Genomic DNA, 26,402 nt, shown 5'->3' with positions numbered 1-26,402 from the left:
AGCCACATTTTTTTTTAAATAAAGGCTGTTTTATCTCGAGTTTCAAGTAATTTGATTAATATTGTTATCAACTATAGTCCCATAGGGCATGATGCATCGAAATATCTAAACTAAAACAATAAAAGTTGTTACTGGATTTTTAATATTATTTTTAACATTCAAAGTCAAATATCTAACCTTTTTGAGGCTTGTCATTGTTTCACATTAAGCCCTTCAAATAAATTGTTTATAACAAGTTTTTGACCACCCTCGAAATTCGTAATCAGCAGCCAAAAATCCATAAGAAACCGTTGAGTTTGTCCATTAGAATTGAAAAGGCGCCTAGTCTACTTAGTGCAAGACCTGTTTCCTATCAACTTCAAAACATTAGTGATAGTAGATGTACTATCTTAGTTTGAATACTTATTTTTTCGGTCCTTTCATTAAGTCGTCTGTATATCAGATGTAATAAAGTAACATTCTCCATATTCAATAAATTTAGTACATAAGATATTTCTATTTAAAAATATATATTTTATTAAATATAATTTAAAAATAAATTACATTTTAAACAAACATAAATAACATTCATATAACAAAACAATATTCTTGAAAATTAAATATGCAATATTTTTATCGGTGAGTGTATAACATAATTTTTATATTACATTTATTTAAATCTATTGTATTCTGTTTATCATGTATATAATCGGCATATAATTATTTCATAATAACTTTTGGATCTTGAACTTATGCATTTCAGAACAGTTGGAGTCAATGACGTATATTATGATGGTTCTTGAAATATAAACAAAAGCTACCAGCTTATTAAAAAAATTAAAGTACTATTCATTTTATATTAAAAACTAGTATTCAGTCATTGATAATAAGAATAGTCCAATGCTTTTTAAGGCATATGGGCTCAAGAAGAAGAATAACTAAGAAATAAGTCTTAAAGTGACGGTAATATTAACTGTTACAAAAGTTTTTTGATAATTCATTTTTCTTAAAGTTTACAGCTTCTGAATTTGTTTCCATTGATCAATAGTATTGAAAAGCTATATATATAGAAACCATTATTTTTATCCTAAATAACTTAATACTGAATCAAACAGAAACAAATGATCATATGGTATTCAGTTATCTTAATGGAAATCAAACTTGTGGGTTGTATTGTGTGATGTTATGGTGTGCAATGGCTGATTTTTAGTAGTAAATAAAGTAAAAAAATCATTGATTTCAGATTGATCAGAAATATTTCAAATTATTTATTAGCATAACGATATACAGTGATGTGCGCGCTAATAACCAGAAAAATAATGCAAAAGATGGAAAACATAATACATTGTGATTGTGAAACAAAAAGAGATGAAACTAGGGGAGGTGGAAATGATCGTTATAAATGTATAAATTAACATTACATTAAATAGTTTTCCACCTTTAGACGTATCACAAGAGTATGACAACTGTCACTGTGACAGTAGAATTTTATAAAATACTCCTGTCACAGACGTCTAAAGGTGGGAACTATGTAATTTAATGTTAATTATTTATACGTTTATAACGATAAGTTCCACCTCCACTAGTTTCATCTCTTTTTCTTTCACAATGTATTATGTTTTCCATCTTCTGCGTTATTTTGCCAGTTATTAGCGCGCTCATCACTGTATGTACATACATTAGTGCAATATCTCAAAAGTTATCAAATTAAGGCCACAACATAGTAATAACATTAAGATGGTTTTATGTTATGTAATTTTCATGCTATGCAAGAGCCATGCAAGACATATTATACAACTGCGCATGCCCACATGCTATTTTCAAGCAATTCCTGTGCTAGACAAAAGATTAGAATGTGTTCTATTTTCCATGCAAGTTGTTGTCAAAATTCTTGTTGTCAACATAGCAAAATTTTTTAGTGTAGAATAAAACTTTTTTCTTGTAAGTTTAAATGTTATCTATTTTGTGTAATAATTTCTGATTTATATTTGAATATATTTAATGCTGGACTGAAATTTCCAAGCGAAATATCTAAAATTAATGATTCAATATATTTCTTTTGTTGCCAACAATGAAAGTAGTATCTAAAATTGCATAGAAATAGCTTTGGTGTAAACAAATTAGGCTAGGTAAGATATATGCCATGCAGGACAGACTTGCATAGCATGAAATTTACATGTCCTAGATGTACAGCTGCTTTTAAAATATCAAAGAAAAACTTTGTATTAAATCTATATTAAAATAGGAAGTGTCATGTTTGAAAAAATTTAAAGAGAAGACTTCAAATAACTATAATTCATCTACCGAACAGATGGAGTTATCATGTGAATAAATCACAATATTTTTTCAAAATCCTTAACGCACTCCCTTGTACACAATACCGATCACAGACATATACAACTTTATTGAAGTAAGTAAATCAACTGTTGGTATTCAATGAAATAATCATACAGCTACCCAAGCAAACCATGGCTGATGAGAGAGACCCTGTCTGTGTAAAGTTTAGATGGGTGTACAATACATAGATAAAGGGGTTGTCACTGGCCATGGTTCATGCCAGGAGCTATAGTCACGTGAAGATCATGCATTTTTTTCTCCGTCTCTTCAGTAGACTAATTATAGTTTATGATATGATACCTTCTTAGAGATTCAAATAGCTATGGTGAAACCAAAATTTCACAAAACAAATCATCATTTGGGATAATCTAAAATGCCTTGCATTAAATAATTCCCAGTAACAACTCTATCACTTAAAATAACAATTTGTGTCCCTGTTAGAGTTTCCAGTAAATTGCAGGCAGCTATTTCAGCGTAAGTGACTCCTCCAATCATATATATAAGCACCATCCTATTCTGAAGAGGATATCCTCTTTCATTTCTTAACGATAGATGACCAAACACTTCCAATTTAGTTCTAATCTCATCTAAAGGAATTGAATTAAGAATCATTCCAGCTATTTGGGTTATAAGAGGAATGTAGTTGCCTCCAAATACATAACTGGTACATGTAGGAAACTTTAGATTCACTGCAGTAGGATCAGGTGGGATTTGTTTTAAATTTTTAGAATTGATTTGGCTATTACTTGAACTAAAAATTGGAATCTTCAATTTTCCTTGTATATTTAAACTATTGCTTGTTTCTACTGACTCTGGAATAAAACCTATATTCAGTAGATTATGAAAAGCAAAACCATAGCTAAAGCCAAACTGATGCAAGAATTTTAGCCAGAATGTTCTAATTTCGCTTTCACTCATTGGCTGATACAGTATTAACAGACAGAATAACCGCAATGTTATGTATTTGTCATTTTCTGTGTTTAAAACCTCTTCCAAATAGTTTAAGTTTAAGGCTCTATCATTGTTTCTTACTATATTATGTTCCACCATCTTCTGATTTTCGTATCTATGGCCTAAGATGTTGATTATACTTTCTGCAGCCTGTAAATGGTTTGTTATAAACTTCTTCTTGGATTTAGTTGCGTGTAGTTGTGTTTGTACATATTGTTTAATTTCATCTAATGCCATTTCCCTGGAACTCATCTTTTCTGTTTTTAACTCTTTTGTTAAATTACTTAAAACAGATAATACTTCTGTAAAATATCTATTTTTAATGTCATAGTAAATACTATCAACATTACTATCTAAACTAAAGTTAATTGATTGTTTTTCTGGTAAAGGATTACATTTCGTATCAAATTTTTCTAGTTTCTCTTCCTTTTTTTCACAAATCCCTGCACTAACGTTGTATATCTCAGCCAGTAGGGCTGCATATGTACCTGGAGTTAATAATGCACTTGTGTAGTCTATGTTTCTATCCATTATTATTAAGGCTCCAAAATCAGATTCTAGTCTATCAGTTTCTCCTCTGTCTTCACAGCATTGATCAAATTGAGCTAGAACTGCTTTAGAATACTCACCTAGACATAAAATAAACCTTGGTTTACCTATTACAAAATTGAGTTGCCACAAGCACTTGGACAAAACAGGTAGATAAGTTAAGTTTTTATATACAAAGAGAGAACTGTATAGATTCGGTATTTCGAGACTCAGTAAACTTGTGTCCAGATGTAAAGGCATCCACTGGAAGTGATGTATTCTTATTGTACCATAAACACCTAATGCTTCTAGTTCATTTTCAAATGCACAATTGTAACAAGGTACTACAATAATGTGAAATTTATTCTTTACTGGTTGTTCAATGTTCTCAATCTGTGATCTGATCTGATCTACTACCTGTTTAAATACTATTGTATCAAAATATATCATGTAAAATACAACATTTGATCCTGCATATGGATTTACGGGTTCTAATTTAAATATTTTCTCTATGCCATTTCCTCTAAAAAGACAAATATGTTATGAATACCGATAAAAAAACAAAAAGTACTTACTTTAACCATGTAACACCACATACTCTTTCCAGTGGCCTAATTAATGATGGTTCTATTATTAAATACTTCGGGTTTGAAACCACGTTTAATATCTTGGAGAGTTGTGCTTTGGATATTTCTTGTAAACCTGACAATTTTGTTGTAATATCCATAATATTATTATGTTTGTTGCTTTTTAAATTTGACAAAATTTGTCAACAAGGAATAAATTCAAATGAATGTCAAATGTCAAAATCAGTGATATATCAACCCATGGCCGTCCGTATATAGACAAAAAAGGGGTATAGAAGAATATAAAAATATGGAGACTATCATCAAAGAATACATATCTCCCCTATCATCATTCTCTATCATAGTCACTAAAACCACATAAAAGAGCTAACGCTGTAAGGCGGATTTATTTATTTATTGTCATATGAGGTCGCATTTACTTTCCTTTCCTTTTAATTGGCTATAAGCTATCCTTGCACACCCCTCCCGTTAGCAGCACATATCGAAAGGGGGCTGTACAGATTTTTACTTTTAGACACGCTTCTAGATGCTCTGGATAATGGGACATCTTCGGTTACTTTATGTGGTAGCTGACAAATTTTTATATTGAGAAATGAGCAAGGCTACAGTTCTCAAGCTGAGAGCAAAGTACGCTTCAAAGATAAAACTTCTGTTTATGGTGAAAAGGGATTGAATATAAATTACTATTTGAAATTAGGTATATATTTGAGATTATAAACAATATTTTGGTTGTAATTGACATACTGTAATTATAATAACGCAAATTTTTTAGTAATTGCAGACATATCAACAAATAAAGCAATGTATGGTTAAAGGAATGATTTTTATAAAAAATTTTTATATTTCAATTATAAGCAGTTTTATATCAAGACTTAGCATATTATTATGAATCACAAATCATTTCATTTCAAAGTGCTGTTAATTATACTAGATAGGTACATATATTTACTCTTCTACTTTTTCTTCTTCTCCTTCCGTTCCTTCTCCTCCTGATCCTTCTTCTGTTTCTGCAGCCTTTTCTTCTTCAGTTTCAGTTGCTTCTCCTTCTTCCTCGGTTTCACCTTCTGTTTCCGTTGCTTCGTGTTCCTCTTCCTCTACACTAGGTTTCTTTTTCCACCAATGTCTCTTTCCTTTACCACTGCCTTCACCTTCACCTCCACTCTCACCATCACCTCCACCCTCACCTTCACCTTCTGCTTGTTCTTTAGGACCGACCAACTCAATTAGTTCGTTAACTTTTTCTTTAACTGGATTCCAGAGTAAATCTACAATAGTGAATAGGTACCATAGAGAAAACATACATGGTGGATGTTGATATATTTTAAAATCCCACCAATCTACCTCAAGATCCATTTAATTCTTTTTAAGTAGTCACTGAGAATTTTGATTTTCCCGTAATAAAATACCTGCTTAAAATTTACATTTGGAAATACGCCAAAATTATTATAAAATGTCAACTGCATGAGTGACTTGATCTACTTTCTAAATTTAGAATGAAAAGTTAAAAGTAACGCAGTGAAGTACTTAAGAAAACTTACCAAAATTGTAACCAACAGGAAAAGTTAAAAATTATCTTATAAAATCAAAACAAATTTCGGTACTTTCCATATAATACAAAAAGGACGCCCTTTTTTCATTCTCAAATTTTGAAATATGTAATATCATGTCATGCACCTATATAAAAATTTATCAATATATTTCTTATTCTTATTATTTATAATTAACCGCATCAACTTCTAAAATGTTATTTGTTACCTTTTTTTTATTTGCTAAATTGGTTGAATAAAATCTGGGAGAAAAATACGTGTCTAAATAAGAAGAAGATAAGACGTCATCCATTCTAGAAGGATGTGTTGTCATATTTCTGTCAAAATTCGTGTCGTTGTCATCAAATGTTGATTATTTTCTTGTATTTCAAATCAAAACCACTCTACGTTTGCAATTGAAAGGAGGAAGACGTGAGACCGAAAAGCCTCATTTTCTTTTTGTTCCTTTGCGGAATTTACTATAAATAGTATTTAAAAAATGGCTCCTAAACAAAGAATGCGTCTGGCTAACGAGAAAGCCATGAAGAATGTCACTTTGAGAGGAAATGTACCAAAATCAACAGTAAGTGTATATTTGCCATATTGTTAATAGACTAATAGTCGTTTATTTTTACTGTTATTTACACTAATTAAAAGTATTTTATATAGAAAACGGTTAACCACCGTCTTTTTTACTTATTTACAAATATGTTTGAGAATTTTTATTGTAATTTAGGGGTATTTTGGCTAAACATATGGAACACGTTTTTATGTTTTTGTTTTCTCTTAATGTGAAATATTAGATTAGACTGTTGGTTTTGGACATAAATTTGTGGACCCCGAAAACATACTTATTTGAAGAAATCAATTTAAACAAATCTGAAAGTATATCATCAAATTCAGGAATATGTATATTGTATGCTACAGGAGTTGAATATTGATATTTAACAAAAAAGACCCCTCTACAGTGCCGGATTTATATTGTTTACGAGTGTAGGCCACTTTATTTGCGCCGCCCCATGTACCTTACTAAAATAATAATTTTCCATATGTAGTAAGAAACGAACTAAGGTTGATCAAAATAATGAATTAGTCATTAGGAAGGGCTTAAGGAAACAATAATTACAATTTTTTACGGGACTTTTTAATAGCAAAATCATTTATAATATCATCATAGTTTATAGTGTTCATTATCTCTGCTTCTATGTAGAGAAGAGCCAAAGAATTCATTTTTTCTTGAGACAATGAAGACCTTTGATAATTTTTTACTCGTTTTAAACAGGAAAAACTTCTTTCCCCAGAGCAATTCGTAGCCGGAGTCGAAAGTGTGATGCGGAGAACTATATCTAAGTTAGGGTAAACATTAGACAGCGAGTGATTCCTCAAAAACGTTGAGAGACTGAGCAATGAGTTTGATCTAGGCTTCACTGCACATTCTGCAACATTACTAGAGGAAATGTAACTGTGAAAATGCACACATTCTTGAACCAAATCTTCCTCTAAATCATTGGTATAATATTTCACCAGCGACTGGGCTTTTTCGGTAACTATTTGTGTTGAAAATTCAGTAATTTTTGTTAAAAATAAAAACTTTTCTTTAAAGTTTAAGTAAGCATTATGCCTTCTCTCTATTTCAGCCCTCAGTCTATCAAGGATGACCAAAAAGGTGTCCACTCTGAAAAAATCTCTGGAGCCGTAGGGTGTTTCAGGTTCTTCATTCGATGTTTCATCCGTCATTTTTTTTCTTTTAGGTTGCCTCTTTATTTCACCTTGATATTGCTTAAGAGCGCTCATCTCAATTGCTTTTTCTTCAAAATAGTCAAAGTTGTCTCGTTCTGCTATTGTAAACTCTACTAGAGATCCATAGAGATCAGATACCGTCAAAACATCTACAGATGAGCTCTGAATCTGAATACTCACTTTATTTAATCTCTCCAAAATAGCATTCCAAAATACGACCATGAAAGCAGTTTCAAGTTTTTCTAATTTAATGCGAATTCCTTTTGCCTCATTTCGCGGGACGGGTTTCTCTGTAGTGTCATTTTCAATAATTTTTAAAACTGTTACTACTTCATCCCAAGAATCTCTTAGACTTTTACAGGCATCTGCTCTAGCCGACCAACGAGTTAGATTCACTCTCTTGAGCCTCTTTCCTCTTCCTATCTCATTTATCAGTTTTTTCCAACGTTCGGTTGACTTCACGAAGAAAGTATATACCTCCTCCAGCAACATGAAAAAGCGGCAGGCTTCTGGACAAGACACAGCGGCCGAGGTTCCCACCAAATTCAGTGAATGAGCTGCACAAGGAACAAACATGGCAAATGGTGCTTGTTCTTGAATTTTAGCTTGTAAACCATTGTAAATCCCTGACATGTTGGAGGCATTATCATAAGATTGACCACGGCAATCTTTGAGATTAATGTTTAACTGTTCTAGCTCTATAGTAATGGCATCAAACATTTCTTGAGCTTTGTGTCCTACAGAAGGTAAGAATTTGATAAATCTTTCACATGGTTCTCCGTTATCTAAAACATATCGAATGACAAGCGTTAGCTGATCTATATGTGCTGCATCCGGTGTTGAGTCCACAATCAAAGAAAAGTACTTTGCTTTTTTTATCTCATTACTAATGTATATTAATACTGTTTCAGCCATTAAAGAAATAAATTCGTCACAAACAGTTTTCGATAGGTAACTAGTTGTTCCTGATCCTTGGTTTGCATATCTTTCAATGTGTTTAGCTAGTAATGGGTCAAATTCTGCTATTAATTCCAGAAGCATAATGTAATTTCCACTATGCTGGTCACCATACTTTTCATTACTTCCTCTAAAAGCGAGACCTCTAGAAGCTAATCCTTTTATAACAGCAACAACCCTCTTTAAAATGTTCTTCCAGTAAGAAATTTCTTCGTTAAGTTGGATAGTTAAGGAAGGATATTATTAGTATATTATTATGTAGATAAAAACGGTAAAAATACCTAGGATTGATAATTTTCGATATGTGAGTTTCTATGAGAATTTAACGTATTAGTATAAAAAACCATGAGACAACCTGTGAACTTGTTTGACCTTTATTCTCTATAATTAAGTGAGCTTCCTGTAAAATCTGCCGCCCCTAAGACGCTGCCGCCCATAGGCCGCGGCCTATATGGCCTATTGACAAATCCAGGACTGCCCCTCTATCATGACATATGGATGTCAAACCTGGACCCTAACCAAAGCAAATATTAATAAACTAGCGACAACAGAAAGGGCAATGGAAAGAGCAATGTTAGGTTTACCATACATCCAGATTTGAAAGACATGTCCGGATTGGCATACAGATATGAGAAATGTCCGAATTTTTTTCTTTACTAAAAAAATGGAAAACACTTGTCCCAATGGTGGGAAATTTCATTCTGCGCAGCACCTAGTTAATACATATTTTTATATTGTTCTGTATTATTTTCTAGGTCTAAAGTATGTTAAAACAGGTGTATATGTAATTTAAATTGTAGCGAAACAGCTGTACTTTTAATTGTGCCATAATATGCATTTCGCATAATATGTACAATATAGAGGTAGCAACACAGTCATATTCACATTTTACATTTTCTACAACCCCTTGGACTACCCCTGTCTGGATTTGGCCTTAATAAATTATGGTAACCTTAGGTATATGACTGCCACACAGGGCCGTCTTAACCATATAAGGTGCCGGGGTGCAAGACTCATCTTTGCGCCCCCTTTCTCAGAAGATTATATAGGTTATAGGTACGCTAAAATTAAAACTAAATATGTTTGTTTTCTTTATTTATTTTATGTATTAAAAAACATGGTTTCAGTATAGGGCTTTTCAGTCATTTGTTTCGAGCTTCTGTCATATGTCATATAATCCGTGTATATTAATATTATACACAGATTATACAACATATGACAGAAGCTCGAAACAAATGACAATAGATGAAAAGCCCTATTCAAAAGAAATCAATCTTACAACACTGTACCATACTTTTTAAGGTATATCAAAGTCAACTTTTTAACTTTTAAGTTGGCAAAAGTTTTTATTGCTTCGGTGATATTTATTTTTACTTGCTTTTCTGTACTTATTACAGCCACGTTTGTTAATCTGTCTAGGTCCATTGTGGAGCACAGATAATTTTTATCCAATTTAAGTTTAGAAAAAGCCCTTTCTCCTTCAGCTATTGTTACTGGAAGTGTTAAATATATCCTTAGACATGTAGAAAGATTTGGGAAAACGGAGAGTAAATTATTAGAATATTATATATATCTACTAACTATCTATATCTAACTATCGAGTAGAGTCGTGTCTATATTTATAAAAAGTATTGGTAACAATTCTAAATCATGGAATATATCTTCACCATCTATATCAGACCTATTTTCGTGCGCTGGTTACTTTTTGTAAATTTAAACATTGTGTTTTTTTAAGTTTTCTTCGGAATTTCTCCAACTCAATATACCTACCTACCTACTTTCCAAGAAAGAAAAATTAGAGTTATGTAACCTCAACATTTCAAATCTTTCACTTAATTTTGCAATGGGAATGTCCAATAAATAATAATAGAAGTTAACTTCAAACTTTTCTTTGGGTCTAAAAGAGGCTTGTCTGCAGCCACGTAATTGAAATGTCTTTTTCAGGGACAAGGATGAACAGTTTCAGAAAATTTAGTTTCGCAATTGATACCAAGTCATTTAATATCTTCTCAAACACAGTGTCAGTGCAGGTGTTGGTTAAATCTTTACTAACTTGATCAAGTATCTTACAGCTTCCGAAATAATAATATCGCTTGTTTGCAAAGTTTTGCTGACAATATTAACCTTTGCTAAAGCGGTTTTAATGTAAAGGTGGGTATCTCATTCATTATGACATTCCACCGTAATGTTGATGCGGAAAAAACATACCTAAATTTCTTTAACAATTTAAAATTTGTTATTTCCATTGAGAATTTAGCGGCATCATTTAGCACTAAATTAAGGCTGTGAGCCACACAAGGAACATAAAACGCACGAGGATTCATGTCTAAAATTTTTTTTGAAGGCCAAAATTTTTTTCTCTCATATTTTCCCCATCATCATACCCTTGGCCTCGTAAATCATCTGAATCAATATGCATTAATTTTAAAAATTCTAACAAATAATTTGCTAATTCTTGTTTGATAGTATCAGTAACCAGTAAAAAACCTAGAAAATGCTCTCTAACTTTGGCAAGCTTTGTTGACGAATTAGGATAAACGAACCTAACAACAATAGTAAGTTGTTCCTTGTGTGAAATATGAGGTGTGCAATCTAAAATTATAGAATAATATTTAGATGGTTTTAAAAGATCAACAATTGTGCATTTAATTTTTTTACCAATTAAACTTATCAATTCATTTTGAATATTATGTCCAAGGTAATGAGGCATATGATACTGAACACTTTGAATCCGTGCAATGTGTTCTGATAAAGTATTATCAAAATTGGAAATACATTCTATTAATTAAAAAAAAACTACTGTATTCCGATTCATACAACCTTTGACTGGTTCCTCTTAATGGTAAATTTTGTCGTGCTAAAAATGTTATTATTTCGATAATTCTTTCTAAAACCGCCTTTCACCTTTTTCTTTCACATTCAACTGCTGCTTGATTGACAGAGTCTACTGTATGACTTTCTAGTGTAAGTCTTTTTTAGATCTACATATTTTTTTACAGAAATTATGTGTATAATATGCGTCACCTTTTTCAAAATTATTGTCTGGATAATCTAAATGGTTTTCATATTTCATTGGCATGTCGTAGGTGTAGTAAGCATTAATAGCCTTTGTACCGGAAGTGCACTTGTATGTTTTTGTTATTTGTAATTTTGAGGGCAAAAAGCGCAAGGTTGAGCATAGCAAGTGTTCGGCTTGCGCCCCTTGGACTTAACGCCCGGGTACCTCGCACCCCCGGGTTGGGACAGCCCTGCTGCCACATAAAAAGAGGAATGGCTGGGTATGATCAAAAACAAAAGTTGAGGATATAACAACAGAAATTGCCAAACTCAAATGGAGCTTTGTAGGCTACACAACATTAGAGACCTTACAAAAATCAGTCACCAAGAGGAAGAACACAGATGAGATGGGTTGATGATGTAAAAAGAATAACCTGAACAAATTGGAAGTATGTTACTCAGGATAGAGACCAATGGAAGGAATTGGGAGAGACCTATGTCCAAACGTGGACGATTAATTAATTAATAATGTTTATTTACTTCTCATTATGCTCTCATATATAACAATATTATAATAACGATAGAAGGCTATAAAGAAGAAGAAAAAGAACAGAGGAGAGTACAATTTGGACAAAAAGTTATTAGCACCATACACAAGAAAGAAAACAAAAAGACAAGAATGTATTTGAACTAATTGTTGTATTTTCAACAGGTTGACTTCATGTCTGGATGCGAACAGATAAAGTAGAAAGACTTTTGCAGCCTTAAATTTTCTGTAAACAAGTTTGCCACATTCCAAAAAAAATCTGTATCTGAATCTACAAATATTTTAGATTTATTTTAAGTATTGTGGGTATAGGTACTGTGAAAAGTTAGCAAATCAAATTTTTTAACAATCCAATTTCAGTCCAATGAATGAAATGCGATTCAAAGATATAATATGAGCTTTTCAGAGGAAAAGTGGTATAACTCACAAACATTTGTTGGTGACATGGTATTTTTCTATTTACAAAAGAATAATGAAATTCAATCTTTTCAATTCCGTATACCTTATAAATTTCAACAAAAACTTTTCAAGAATGTGTCACAACTGGCTCAGAAGTATTATTGAGATTTTTTAGTTCATTAACACCTTGGCTGTGTTTAGAGATATTTATAAACTTACGTTGAGTGAGTATTCCAAACCTATTCCATTGAACCCTACTGGAAAGACATGTCAACTCTAGAAAAACTAGTTTAACTACACCTCCAGAATAAACTGCTAAGAGACTGTGAAAGCTGTTAAGTTTTTGCTTTAAATTATTTTAATTTCTGTATTAACTACCACAATTTGTATTTTGGGAACCATTTCCAAACTAGAAATCAAAACGTCAAATATAAAGCATTTTTATTAAAGTACAGCAGTTTAGAACCATACAATAGGGAACTTACATAAAATTTTAAATTCGAAAAAATGGTTTTATTTTCCATAGTAAACCTTCTTTCCTTTCCTTTAAAAGCTGTATCAAGCTCCAATCTCAACAAACTGGTAAATATTATTACAATGACATATGATAAATGTCATTAGAATATAAATATTTTTCCCTTATTCCTCGACGATCAGCTGGCCAAATACCCAAGTAGGTGAAGGCCAATAGACTAAAGAACGAGAAGAAGAATATACCTAAATATAACCATAATCATAACTATATAATAAAACTATGTGACGTCACGGGTCGTTTGAACTATTTTATAACGCAGAAGACTTTAAATTTGTATTTCTAAGTTATTACGAGTTTTTGAAGTGTGAAATTTTAGAAATCTCATTTTTAAATAAAACAACATTATTCCCTGAAGTTCCCTATTCCTTAGTGCTTCAGTATTTCTTAATACTTTTTTCCATTCTTTCATATCTTTCACTTTTTTATTTCATTTAAAATACAAATAAAAATATACCAATTTAAATTTAGCACCAGAAGTTGATCAGAAATTGATTGTTGTGCGTAGTAGCTTGAATTATGTATTGTTTAAAAAGATAAGATATGAAAATTAATTAAAAACTCTTAAAACACGTTTTCATTAATTTATAATATTTATGTGTTAAATAATATGAATTTATTAGTTGGGCTTAAGATAATTTATTGTAGAATCAATTTTAAGATATTCGAAAGCAATATCTTGCCTAATCAATTATAATAATAATAAACTTTTTATTTACAGTTAATATTTTGATTAAAGTTTGAATAATTTTTCAAATTATTCCTTGTTAGTCGACTTTTTTAAAACGATCAGCAATACACACTTTGCTTTGGCGATCAATTTTTGAATTTATGTATACTTACTCTATGTCAAATATGTATGTTAGAAATCACACAGGCATACTGAATTAAATGACACATATTTGTTAACGCATAAATCACATATTTTTGCACAAATTGCACCTTATGATTCATTGATAAAACCAACAACTAATTAAAGTAATTACCTAATGATCTGAAACAATGCGCTTATGACAAACCAAACAATCAGTCATTGAAAATATCTGGTATGCCCATTAACTTCAGTATGTTAGGAATTTTTTCAATACAAAATACAAGGATTCATATAGGAGTAATATTGACAAAACAACTTACCTAGTTGGTAAATCTGGAAAGCTGCATAAAATGGCTGGACTCTAATGTTACCAGTAGCCATTGGTATGTGGGGGAAATTATGTTAAGCTAGAGGAAGGCAAGCTAAGAATCATATCAGTATTCTGATAATACTATTAAGTGTAGAATCGTCGATATGGCCAGTGAAATTCGAGAATAAATAAGTAGAATGGTTTGAAAAATGACATATATTGTACTTTACAGTTTGACTAATCTGTTGGAGATTGTGTACTGTTAAGTATTTTTTTGTGAACTCTTCTGGTCAGTGTATGTACTAACTGTTTTTGGAAAGCACTTGTGACAATGAAATGGATTGAAGAAATGCTTCACGAATTCTAGCGATGTCAGTAAAGGTGTGAGTGGCAATAGAAGCAGACTTGTAAATTTGGAATCAATCAAATCAAATATTATGTGGATACTCTGCTTGAAGAGGTGTTTAAAGTTGTAAACTGAAAGGTAAAGCCTTGTAAACGCATCTTAAGAATCATTTGTAGGATAAAATCAAGTGGGTTTTGTTTTCTTGATATCATTTTGTTGTTGTCTATGAGTCTTTCCTTGCATTCAGGGGATTGTTGAAGATATTGAAATTGACCAATTGGATGCTGGTAGGTTAGTACATTCCTGGTATAGTAGAAAGCTTGCAAAATTTGAGGAGTCACTATTAAATTACTTTCCAGAACTGAACACCCAAGTTAACAGCAGGCATAGATGGATACTAAATCCTCTTTTAGGTCAATCAGTTCAACCGGCTATTCTTACAATGAATAAGAAAAAAAAAAATAAAATAACATAATAATTAATTACGCATAAATAACATAAACGACCTTTATAAGGAATTAAAAAATTTTAAATGTTGTTTCCCAATAAACCTTAAAACTTTAATATTTACAAATGATATGGAAATTCTTCATCTCATTTATAAACATGTTAAATTATGTAAATACAAGTTGTAAACTTAATATATATGCATTAACTAGGTTTAATTTGTTTGTGGTTTGGAAAAATTAAAAAGAAAAAAAATAACATTTAAAAAAAGAACACATGATAAAATAATAATAAAAAAAAATAAAAAAAAAACAGAAACAAAAAAAAGAAGTAAAAAAGTGTTTACCACAAATTAGAATATATAATAAAACAAGCTGAAAATGCGAGCATTATCATAACGAAAACTTTGTTTATTTACGTATTTTAATTCATAATATGGAAAATCGATATTATGAAAAGTAGTTTAGAATTAATAATTATGTTTTAATGTGCAATTATATCATTCTAATTTAAATGTTATGAACTATAAAGGTAGTTTACTCTTGATCGAAATTAATATTTTTTATGTACCTCGTATAAAATTAATGAAATTTTATATATGATGGTTGCATCATAAATCTTAGAACATGAAGAGCTTTTTATGAAGAATAACTTTCCTTCGCCAAATTAAAAATCAAAGAGTTATAAATGAAAATGTTATTGGTATCCATAATTTGAGAAAAATCTTTAATTTTTTTTCCGTTAGAACGATGTAATTGCACATATCAGACCATAATTTTTTATACCAAACAATATTATTTCATATACTGTCGGTTCGCTAAACTCAGACACAACTGGCTAGTGATTTCAGTCAATAATTCTGCCAATTTGCCAAAAAAAATGATTACTAATTAGTTAATAATTACTAAGTAATTAGTAATTTTGCCAATTTTGGCAAAATTCGTGTCGAGTTTAGTGAACCGACTATATTTTAATTTCATAGCCAATGGAACAGTCCATTTATCATAAAGGGGAGGTCGTATATTCGTATAAACCTTTTTGAGGCTGTTAATAAATTATTGCTTTTAAAATATACTCAAATTGTATTTTTGAACATCTTATTTATTTTATATAATAATTAAATTCACTATCAAATGTCATTGATGTTTTATTAATACTTAATTTAAAATTTAGTTTTTCACGAAGTGTCAAACTCAAATGTAAATAACCTTAACAAATCTAAATTAAAAAACTAGCCTACTTAATAGCAACGATTTCAGCTGGACGTGTAGTGTGTCGGAAGAAAATAAAACGATTGTGACGTCACATTGTAGACTTTGAGGTTGGTTATCTCGAAAACGGTTGGAAATATCGAAATGCCGTTTTCAGATTTGGATTCAGAAGAAAAAACTACATAAGAATCCATCGATAAATCTGATATGTGTATTGCAGGAGCGGCAACGCAATAACACACACTTTTGCGAATTTATAAACGAAATGTTTTCGTTGAAAACAGGAAAATAATTAAATAAACAAAATAAAAAAAAGCAACACAATGTACCTATGTATCTATAAAAATAATATTGTAGTATGTATGTACTTATAAAGAAATAAGAAATTTATGACTATGAATCTGCAACCAATCACAAACAAGTCTTTCTAATTATTGGCCAGACACATAAACATAAAAAAAAATCTTATAGATTTGGCTGTTTATACTATGTTTAAAATGGAATTTTAAGCATGCCTTCTGCCATGTCTTCTGGATGAAGAGAAAAGAAGAATATTCTGAATTGGCAAGGGAAACTGCAATTATTAGTTCCTTTCTACATTTGTGAACTAATTTTCTTTTCAATGGTTAATAAATACGAGAAAAGAAATAGTTGGAAAATGAACTATTTGCTTGACAAACATCATCATCATCATCATCATCATCATCATCATCATCATCATCATGGCATGTACACTCCTAGCGGAGTGATTGCCGCCCTCTTTGGGCTCTTCTGATTCATTTGTCGTGGTGAATCAATTCGCATTGACATTTTTCTTGTACAATTGGTTGTGTGACTTGGCATCTTCTACAATTTTTCTCCATTCGTTCCTGTTTTTCCTTGTGGTGACCCATTCTGTAACTCCCATCTTCTTAAGGTCCTCGTGTATCTGGTTCTCCTATCTGGTTTTGGGTCTTGTCTTCCTCGTGGTCTGCCTGATACAGGTCTCCATTTGGTAATTTTCTTGATAACGGCTTCTGGATTTCTTCTTTCTATATGTCCCATCCATCTGAGTCTTTGTGCATTGAAAAATCTGACGATGTCTTCTCTTTTCAGAAGTTCTCTTACTTCGTGGTTCATGAGTTTGCTAAATTCATTATTAGCTAAGTTTAGTGGGCCTGTTATCCTCCGAATTATTTTCCTCTCTAGGATCCTTAATCTTTCTTTCTCTTTCTGTGTCAGACACATTACTTCAGCACCATATTACTGGTCTAATTACTGCTCTGTAAATTTTCAGTTTAGTATTCTGAGTAAGCTTCTTATCTTTAAGGAAGTTGTTGTTGGCAATCATAGAACCAAGATTAAAAGACCACTTATCTTCGATCACTCAAATTATCTATCTGTAAAGCGGAAGTTGATTCCTGGTAGTGCATTACCTTGGGCAAGACGAGCATAACCTTACATGTATTGGGTAAATGATTACATAATCGCATTCCAAAAAAAGGGAGAAGAAATATTAACACATTGCCTGCCATACGCCTTTCTCAAAAACTTTCATGGGGCGCCACACAATGTTTTTTCTTGGGGCGCCATGTCGGTCATGTATGACTGACACGATAACTTTTTAATTTTTAATACCCTTAAGTCACTTAAAATTACATGACAGTCTATGGTCCGTGATATATCTACTTTTCCTCCCGAGAATGTAGCGGAGGGCAGGAATCATTCAAGGGAGGAAAATGCACTTTACTCCCATGTTATACATAATATGGTTTTTCCACCTTCCTCAAATAACTAGTCATTTTTCCACATTTATTTAATTTATTTATGTAACTAACCAACAACATTTATTAGAACTAAAACTAACAAGTAGGTACAATATAACTGTCAAATATAAGTCAAATTATTAATGTAAACATTGTTAAATCACAATAACAATTTACTGTTTTTTACCATTCTGCAAAATACAGGGTTCTGCAAAATAAACGTTAAAATGTATAGATACTTACGTAATAGAAACTAGATATTGTACAGGGCATCAATAAGTTATATTTCATGAATGAAATACCATGACGTCACTTTTACTTTTCCTCCCTAGGGAGGAAAAGTACAATTTTGCTCCCTACAATCAGGTTCGGAAAAGTATAGTTTCGGTAGAGGTAGGTGGAAAATAAAATATACAGTGCGCTGAAATAAGTGTTACCCCCCCTTATTAACTTATTTATTTTTAGCACATTTTATTTTTAGCACGTAAGCAAAACGCTCGAACAGGTTGACTTTTAAAATAATCATACATAGTGTATTATAGCATCAATGTTTCGAACTTTACGCGATTTCTCTTGAGGTGACAGGCACAACTTTGATTTTTTTAGGAAAGTACATCATGTGACACCTCATTTAAAAGATTTTGAAATACTGATTACAAAAATGTATAATACTTTAATCCTTTTTAAGAACGTAGGCGCAAAATTTATGTCGAATACTTCTTAAACGCATTAATTTTTTTCGAATCCTGAGAAAACTAATAAGTATTTTTGAAAAATGTAAACGCAGAATGAAAAAATACATTATTACCGAAGGCTAAAAGTCCGTTAGAATAAACAGTTTCTTTTGAATGATATATTTGAAATTAAAAATCAGACTAAATTTTTTTTCGCCCCTTTGACTTATTAAAATAATTCTCAGGGACTTTCGACCCTCGATATTACTGTAATATTTCATTCTGCGTTTAAAATTTTTCAAAAATACTTATTAGTTTTCTCAGGATTCGAAAAAAATGAATATATTTAAAAAGAATTCGACCGAAATTTTGCGCCCACGCTCTCAAAAATGATTAAAGTATTATACATTTTTGTAATCAGTATTTCAAAAGCTTTTAAATGAATTATCACATGATGTATTTTCCCATTTAAAAAAATCAAAGTTATGCCTGTCACCTGAAGAGGGATCACGTAAAGTTCGAAACATTGATGCTATAATATACTATGACTCTTTTAAAAATCGACCTGTCCGAGCGTTTTGCTTATGTGTTAAAAATAAATAAGTTAATAAGAGTGGGTAACACTTATTCCAGTGCACTGTATTAAGTTTGTTGTTAATCTCTTCAATGCTGCAAATAAGTATATGTGTTGTATTATTATGATTTATTCCATAAATCTATAAAATTTTAGTTTAATGCATCTCATTCTCATTTTTTGCAAGGGGCACCTTTCGTCTCTACATGGAAAATTTATTTGCTAACGATCAAAATAAAAATACAAAAAAATATTTTTTATGTACTCACGAATGCAAATTCCTAAGCAGAGAACAGGTTTTTTGTAAACAAGCTAGGTACTCCTATCCAGGTATCTTTTCTTATTTTATTTTTAGTGCAAATACGTCATATGTTTCTTAGAATCTCATGAGGATTGCTGATGCTGACATGTATTTTTGAAGGTAAATATTTTAAGTGAAACTCCGGTAGTATGGTTTGGTATTTTCCGGTATCATTTACTCCAAAACTTTTAGCCTAATTGCTAACGTTACAATTTCCTAAGAATCTTAATTAAAAAGATTATACGCACTTTAAAATATAATTGAAAAATATGTATCCCAATTTTTTTTACACCGCCTTAAGGTTTTGCATATTTAATTCATTTCGATTAACTACTCTTCTTTTTCTTTCTTGTATGCAGGCTTTAAAGCCTGTTTCTTCTTTAATATTAGCCTTCTAAATTGTTTAAATTATCTTACCATCTTTTTCTTAGTCTGCCAATACTTCTTCGTCCATTTGGTGACTTATCTCGTGCTATTCATACTATCCTATCCTCTGCCATTCTACTAATGTGTTCGTTCCACTCCTCTTTCCATTTTATCACCCATCTATTTATGTCTTCTACATTGCATGCTCTTATGTTTTCGCTTCTCTCCCTATCCAACAGCCTTTTCCCTGATATTCGTCGAAGTATTTTCATATCTGTTGCTTTTAGTAGTCGTCTCGTTTTAGATGTGTCAGGTCTTGTCTCCGCCGTGTATGTCAATATAGGTCTAACTGCTGCTTTATAGATTCTAGTTTTTGTGTCTTGTCTTGTCTTAGACAAAGAATACTCCATCCATCCGTTGGATGGAGTATTCTTTGTCTTAGGCGTTTGTTCTTCCAGATTGTGTCAATAACAGATCCCGGCGCTTTACTTGCTTTTAAGCTTTGTTGTCGTACTTCTTCAACATCTCCGTAACTAGTTAGATCTATTCCCAGGTATCTAAACCTTGCTTCCTGCTTTATTATTTTCCCATACATTTCTATTTTACATCGTAGTGAGTATTTAGATGTTGTCCTACATTTGTTTTTTTCTGCTGATATCATATTGTATTTCTTGGCTGTTGTGAGCTGTGTTAATCTTTGGAGATCGTCTTCTGTCCTGCATAACATAATATTTGGATTTCTTTGTTCCCCAATCTATAACCATGACCTTTACGTACTGCTTGTATTATTTCGTCCATTATTATATTAGAGCAGTGAGCTTAACGAGTCACCTTGTCTCACTCCGCTTTGTGCTGGTATAAACTGTGTTGGTTTTCCATTTATCTTTGCCTGTATTCGATTATGGAAGTAGATGTTTTCGATTAACTACTCCTTAAGTATTTAAGTCTATATGTTATAGTCAAAGCCCGAATTTCAGGCACTCCTAGGTTTGACTAGGCAATCCTCAGGTCTGACTGACGGTCTTAGTCAAAGCCCGAAATAAATTACAGTTTCGGCCTTTGACTAGTCAAACCTAGGAGAGACTAAGCGGGTCAGGCAAAGGTCGAAATTTAATTTTATGAAATCGGGGTTTGACTCGATCAGCTATTAAAATGTCGTAATTTGTTAGATTAGGTTTAATAAAACTCCATTTTTTAATTTTAACGTTTATTATTTTTATATTGTCGTAACTAAAATAAAAAAAATTAGTGTTGATTCTCACATGTTGAGGCATTATGACATTTAGTTTTTCTTAAGTATCTCCAGAACACTTCTATTTAGAGAAACGAAAACTGGTACGGATCTCCCAGAGATAAATCGAGTCTGTTTTGGGTAGGGCAACGGATATTTAATCGCATAACTTTTTTGTCATTGACTTCTAAGCACTTTTGACACTGGATTATTAAATTGTGAGGTATTATAGTATTAAAAGGTACTTTTGCTCTAAGTCGGTAGAATGCACCGTTTCTAGAAAAGTCAATTTGAAAATTTTTCGTTTTTTTTTTAATTTGAAAAACAAAAAAAACTATTTACAAAAACGAAAATTGGTACGTGTTTTCCAAAATTTTAGTACAGGTCATATGCGTTCGTTTTGGGTAGGTCGACGGTTATTTTATCGCATAACTTTTTGTCTCTAATTTTTAAGCATTTTTGATACTTGATGATTAAATTATGTGGTATTCTAGTACTAATAGCTACTTTTGCTTTAAGTCGGTAAAATACACCGTGTTTTTTGATTATTTCACTCATAGGAGATTCTCACCAATAGAAAGCTACAAAAATAAAAATTAAAGTGATTATTTTTTAATGATTTTAACTTCCAATCGTATAGTAAGATATTTGATCGCGTGTTTAATTCTGTCCAATCAGATTAAAATTATACTGAGAATTATCTACTGTAGAAAATTACCGATATAATTTTTTTTAAGTAGATTGTTTCTATTTAATGGCAACCAGTTTCCTAGTTTTGACACTGTGATACACACTCTTGTGATATTATACCCGATAATTTTTGATAATATCCCGTTGTCAAGCATTACGTCTGATGCCCTTCGGTACTATGCAAAAATGAACATTCAGTGACATTAATGACAATTAATGTTTTACAACTTGTCACAGAGAACACCAAGAAACACGTTTAGCAAATATTCGGGTGAAGATATCAATAAAATATTAGTTAAAATTATTTAAAAATACAGTTTTATTCATGAAATAACCTCAGCGAATTACCCTCGATCTCTAAAATTATTATCGACTTGTGCCACCTTGACATAATTTTTGACATAAAACTGTCAAAGTGTCACTCGGGAAACACGTTGATAATTTTAGAGCTCTCGTGCAATTCAACTACTGAAAATTGTTTTCAAATTCAAAAAACTAAAAATTTTCAAATCGATTTTTCTAGAAAACGGTGCATTTTATAGACTTAAAGTAAGATACATTTTAGCATTAGAATGTCTCATAATTTAATAGTCCGTGTCAAAAATGCTTAGAAGTTAAAGACAAAAAAATTATGCGATAAAATAACCGTTCCCCTACTCAAAACGGACGCCTATGACTGGTACTAGAAATTCGTAATTATTGATGGAATCGATTTATCTCTAGAAGATAAATAAGCGTACCAGTTTTCGTCTTTCTAAATAGAAGTGTTCTGGGGATATTTAAGAAAAACTAAATGCCATAATGCCTCAAGATGTGAGACTAAACACTAATTTATTTAACAAAATGTCGAAACCCAAAAGACTCCATTTTCAAACAAATAAAGGTTTAAAAATAATAAAATCTTTGGATTTCTTAGTTGGGAAACAGATTCTCTCTTATACCTATTCCCATACTTCTAAAAATTGAAAGGAGAAGGGTGATGAATGTATAGACATGGGGAGTCTACATAGTTGCACTCCACAACATATCAATTCACCGAGGTAAAGATCAACAAATCTGCTTCCTAGTACTCGATACGTGAGTAAAACCGTGGGTAGATAAAAGGCATTATATTTAATTTCGATTCAGAGATAATTATCATCTTTCTATGGACCATTGCGAACTCTTTTGTTCTCATCAGGAAAGCAACTGTAATGATGCTCTATTAAAGTTGAGAGCATCATTACAGTTGCTTTCCTGATGAGAACAAAAGAGTTCGAAATGGTCCATAGAAAGATGGTAATGATCTCTGAATCGAAATTAAATATAATGCCTTCTATCTACTAATTTATTTATTTTAATTACGACAATATAAAAATAATAAACAATAAAATTAAAAAATGACCTTTTATTAAACCTAATCTAACAAATTACGACATTTTAATAGCTGATCGGGGTTCGACTAGTCAAACCCCGATTTCATAAAATTAAATTTCGACCTTTGCCTGACCAACTTAGTCTCTCCTAGGTTTGACTAGTCAAAGGCCGAAACTGTAATTTATTTCGGGCTTTGACTAAGACCGTCAGTCAGACCTGAGGATTGCCTAGTCAAACCTAGGAGTGACTGAAATTCGGGCTTTGACTATAACATATATATCAAACGGTTGCTGATACGAACGAAACTGCCGAGGAGAGTGTCAGTGCGCGATACACTTTGCCGAAAGGGCAGTCCAAGGTGCACGCTGGTTTTCGGAGTCAGCGCCGAGTCCGTGTTCGAATAATCCTTCGTATTTAAACGGGCCTGTCCAAAGTGCACCGGCGAGTTGACAACTGAATAAAAGGGTTATTTGAACACGGACTCGGCGCTGACTCTGAAAACCAGCGTGCACCTTGGAAGCGCCCTAATCGTACCGTTCCGAGCCGACTGGTCTGAGCCGATTCAATGCGCGCCGTCCTTTACTAGTACAGTCACTGAAGGTTTTCACCTCCGATTTCGTTGAACCTTCATCGATTTTCATGAAAATTGGAAAGTAGTTAGAGAATACCACAAGGGACAAAGGTGACATGATGTGAACTTGCGCTTTTACCCTGGGGCGGATGCAACCCCTTCTAGGGGGTGAAAATTATTTTATTAAAAATAATACCATAAATCGATAGAGGAATACATTCTCAGCAAAATTTATGATCAAACATTTTATTTTTTCGTAAAAAATGCTTGTTTTAAAGCTATTTTTCACGTATAACTCAAAAACTGCAATCTTTTACAAAAACGTTATTATTGTCAAAATTGAAGACAATAAAAAATGAATACATACACCTCACTTAAAGAACTAAACTAATGTTAATTCAAAGTGAGTTATGGGTAATATGATGCATTTTATAAAATATACCTTATAAATACTTTTCAAAGTACATACTTCAGAATATCTATCAAATAAAAGTAAAAAGTAACCGAGATAGAAACGTTGAAAGCTTAAATTTTGCTGCGAAAACCATGTAACCGGGGCCATTTAACCTTTTATTTTTAAAAAAGTAAGGGGTTTAAAAGATTAGATTTAGCGTGGTTTAATAGCCCTTGGAATTAACTTTCAAATGGTTTTGAGGTGAATGGAAAAATTTTTAAAAGATAAATTTTTGAAAAAATTTTGGAGTATAAATTTGGAGCAATCGACTCGTTCGGGTGCTCATTTGATAGATATTTCTAAGAACTTTGTCAAATGTTTAATAAGTTTATGGTATAAAATGCATAATTTTCCCGTTGTTTAAGCTTGAATACAGTAGAGCGTCGATAATCCGAACCCTGGTAATCCGAACGAAAAAATGACAAAATTAAAAAATATGATCGCGGACCGAATTTTTGGATTTAATATGACAATATGGGCAAAATATGACCGCGGATTTTTGTTTTGTTTATGCAGAAATACATCCAATTTACAATATACATATTTGTTTATTATGCAGGTGTTTTATTCCTTGTAACTAAAACGTATGTACATATGTTCTTACTATGTTTATGAGCTTTGTATGTATTTTGAACATTTGTTCGATAATCCGAACAATTTGATAATCCGAACTACCCCTGTACCAATTAGTTCGGATTATCGACGCTCTACTGTACTTAGATTTGGGTACTCGTCGAAAAAAATATACATTAATTTAACTATACCTTACTTTAAGTTAACACTAAAAGGTTTTTCTAGTAAGGAGTTTATTTCGTTTTTTAATTTTTTATTAGCTTCAATTTTGGTTATAATATCTTTTTTGTAAAAACTTATAGTTTTTGAGATATTTGTGAAAAATCGATTCAAAACATGCATTTTTCTCACGAAAAATCAAAATCTTTGATCTTTAATAACTCAAAAAACTGTGATTTATTTTCATAACTTTATATAATAAATTCAAACCTATACTCGACTCAATCAAGGAGAAAAAATTGGCATGGTTCGGACATCTAACCCGGGTGGACAATAATAGACAAGTAAAAAGAGTGTGGGACTCCAAACCAATAGGGAAGAACAGAAGAGGAAGACCCATTAAAGAATGGAACAGTGACATATCGCAGATACTGCAGAGTAAGGGTAAGACTTGGCAGGAAGCAACACAGATGGCATCCAATAGGAAGGAATGGAGAGAGTTCGTTTAGAGCTAGGACACCTCAGAAGATTGTAAAATATTGTAATTTAATGAATTGTATTATAAACGCCCCAACAATGAAAGGTACAAATGGGTCTACTGATTAAGTAATGTATATAATAAATTTTGCTTAGAATTTGTCCCTCTATCGAATTATGGGGTTATTCTTAATAAAATAATTTTCACCCCGAGAAGGGGTGGCATACATCCCCAGGGTAAAAGCGCAAGTTGGCACCATGTCACCTTTGTTTCTTGAGATATCCTCTAACCACTGACCAATTTTCATGCAAATCGATGGAGGTTCAACGAAATCAAAGGTAATCACCGGCGCCCATATAAAAATTTTCAGGGGGGGGCCAGACGTGAAAATGTTGCATATTATATTTTGTATACTTTGGATAACCATATATAGTTTAAAGCACCCGAAAAGCTAGGGGGGCACGCTCCCCCCCTGCCCATGGGTATGGGCGCCCATGGAGGTAATGGTTCATATCCACCTTCAGTAACTGCATTATTACCTGTTTTTAGCTCAAAAAGTTAATTCGTTGGCTCTTGGTTTAGCAATTCTCATAGATGATTATTGTTTACTTATATTGTTTTATGTTTTATATTAATTCATATTGTTTTCTTTTCCAGAAACAAAGTCAAGAATCATCACCTGTAGGACCATGGCTATTGGCACTTTTTGTGTTTGTAGTATGTGGATCCGCCGTTTTCCAAATCATCCAATCAATCCGCATGGCTTAATCTTGTAAATCTTATATTTTATTTAAAAATATATGTTTAATTTGGATTTTTGATATATTTCCGTTTATTTCGTATTGTGCAATCCTTTAAATATAAATTATATGTATATAATTCTCATACGTTAAAGTCTTCTAAAGGCTTTAGAAATAATATACAGTTATTTGCATTTGACAACTCAATTTTATAATTGTAGGTACTTTTTTGAGATTTTTTACCATTCCAATGTTAGTTCATTTGCATTTATGTAACTGAGT

The 26,402-nt window shown here is 31.8% G+C and overlaps 2 protein-coding genes across 2 annotated transcripts; one reads left to right on the top strand and one right to left on the bottom strand.

Moving 5' to 3' along the window:
* Positions 1-492: 492 nt before the first annotated feature.
* On the bottom strand, positions 493-4,597 carry LOC114330656 (vacuolar protein sorting-associated protein 33B). The gene is made up of 2 exons (XM_028280062.2): positions 4,371-4,597; positions 493-4,318 (listed from the first exon to the last, which is right to left on the bottom strand). Exons 1-2 carry the CDS (start codon positions 4,520-4,522, stop codon positions 2,671-2,673), a joined length of 1,800 nt encoding a protein of 599 aa, XP_028135863.1. The 5' UTR covers positions 4,523-4,597; the 3' UTR covers positions 493-2,670.
* A 1,639-nt stretch (positions 4,598-6,236) lies between these two features.
* On the top strand, positions 6,237-26,199 carry LOC114330657 (stress-associated endoplasmic reticulum protein 2). The gene is made up of 2 exons (XM_028280063.2): positions 6,237-6,491; positions 26,038-26,199. The coding sequence occupies exons 1-2, from the start codon at positions 6,408-6,410 to the stop codon at positions 26,146-26,148; spliced, it is 195 nt and encodes a 64-aa protein (XP_028135864.1). The 5' UTR covers positions 6,237-6,407; the 3' UTR covers positions 26,149-26,199.
* The last annotated feature ends 203 nt before the right edge of the window (positions 26,200-26,402 follow it).

This window comes from Diabrotica virgifera, chromosome 5 (genome assembly GCF_917563875.1).
Source record: "Diabrotica virgifera virgifera chromosome 5, PGI_DIABVI_V3a".
NCBI classification, from domain to species: domain Eukaryota; kingdom Metazoa; phylum Arthropoda; class Insecta; order Coleoptera; family Chrysomelidae; genus Diabrotica; species Diabrotica virgifera.
Note: the sequence above shows the minus strand (reverse complement) of the source record. Positions and strands in the feature narration are given on the sequence as shown.

Coding starts and splice junctions, on each gene's coding strand:
- LOC114330656 (XM_028280062.2), bottom strand. CDS start 4,522: ATGGATATTACAACAAAATTGTCAGGTTTACAAGAAATATCCAAAGCA. Junction 4,319..4,370: donor TGTGGTGTTACATGGTTAAA/GTAAGTACTTTT, acceptor TTGTCTTTTTAG/AGGAAATGGCATAGAGAAAA.
- LOC114330657 (XM_028280063.2), top strand. CDS start 6,408: ATGGCTCCTAAACAAAGAATGCGTCTGGCTAACGAGAAAGCCATGAAG. Junction 6,492..26,037: donor GAAATGTACCAAAATCAACA/GTAAGTGTATAT, acceptor TTTCTTTTCCAG/AAACAAAGTCAAGAATCATC.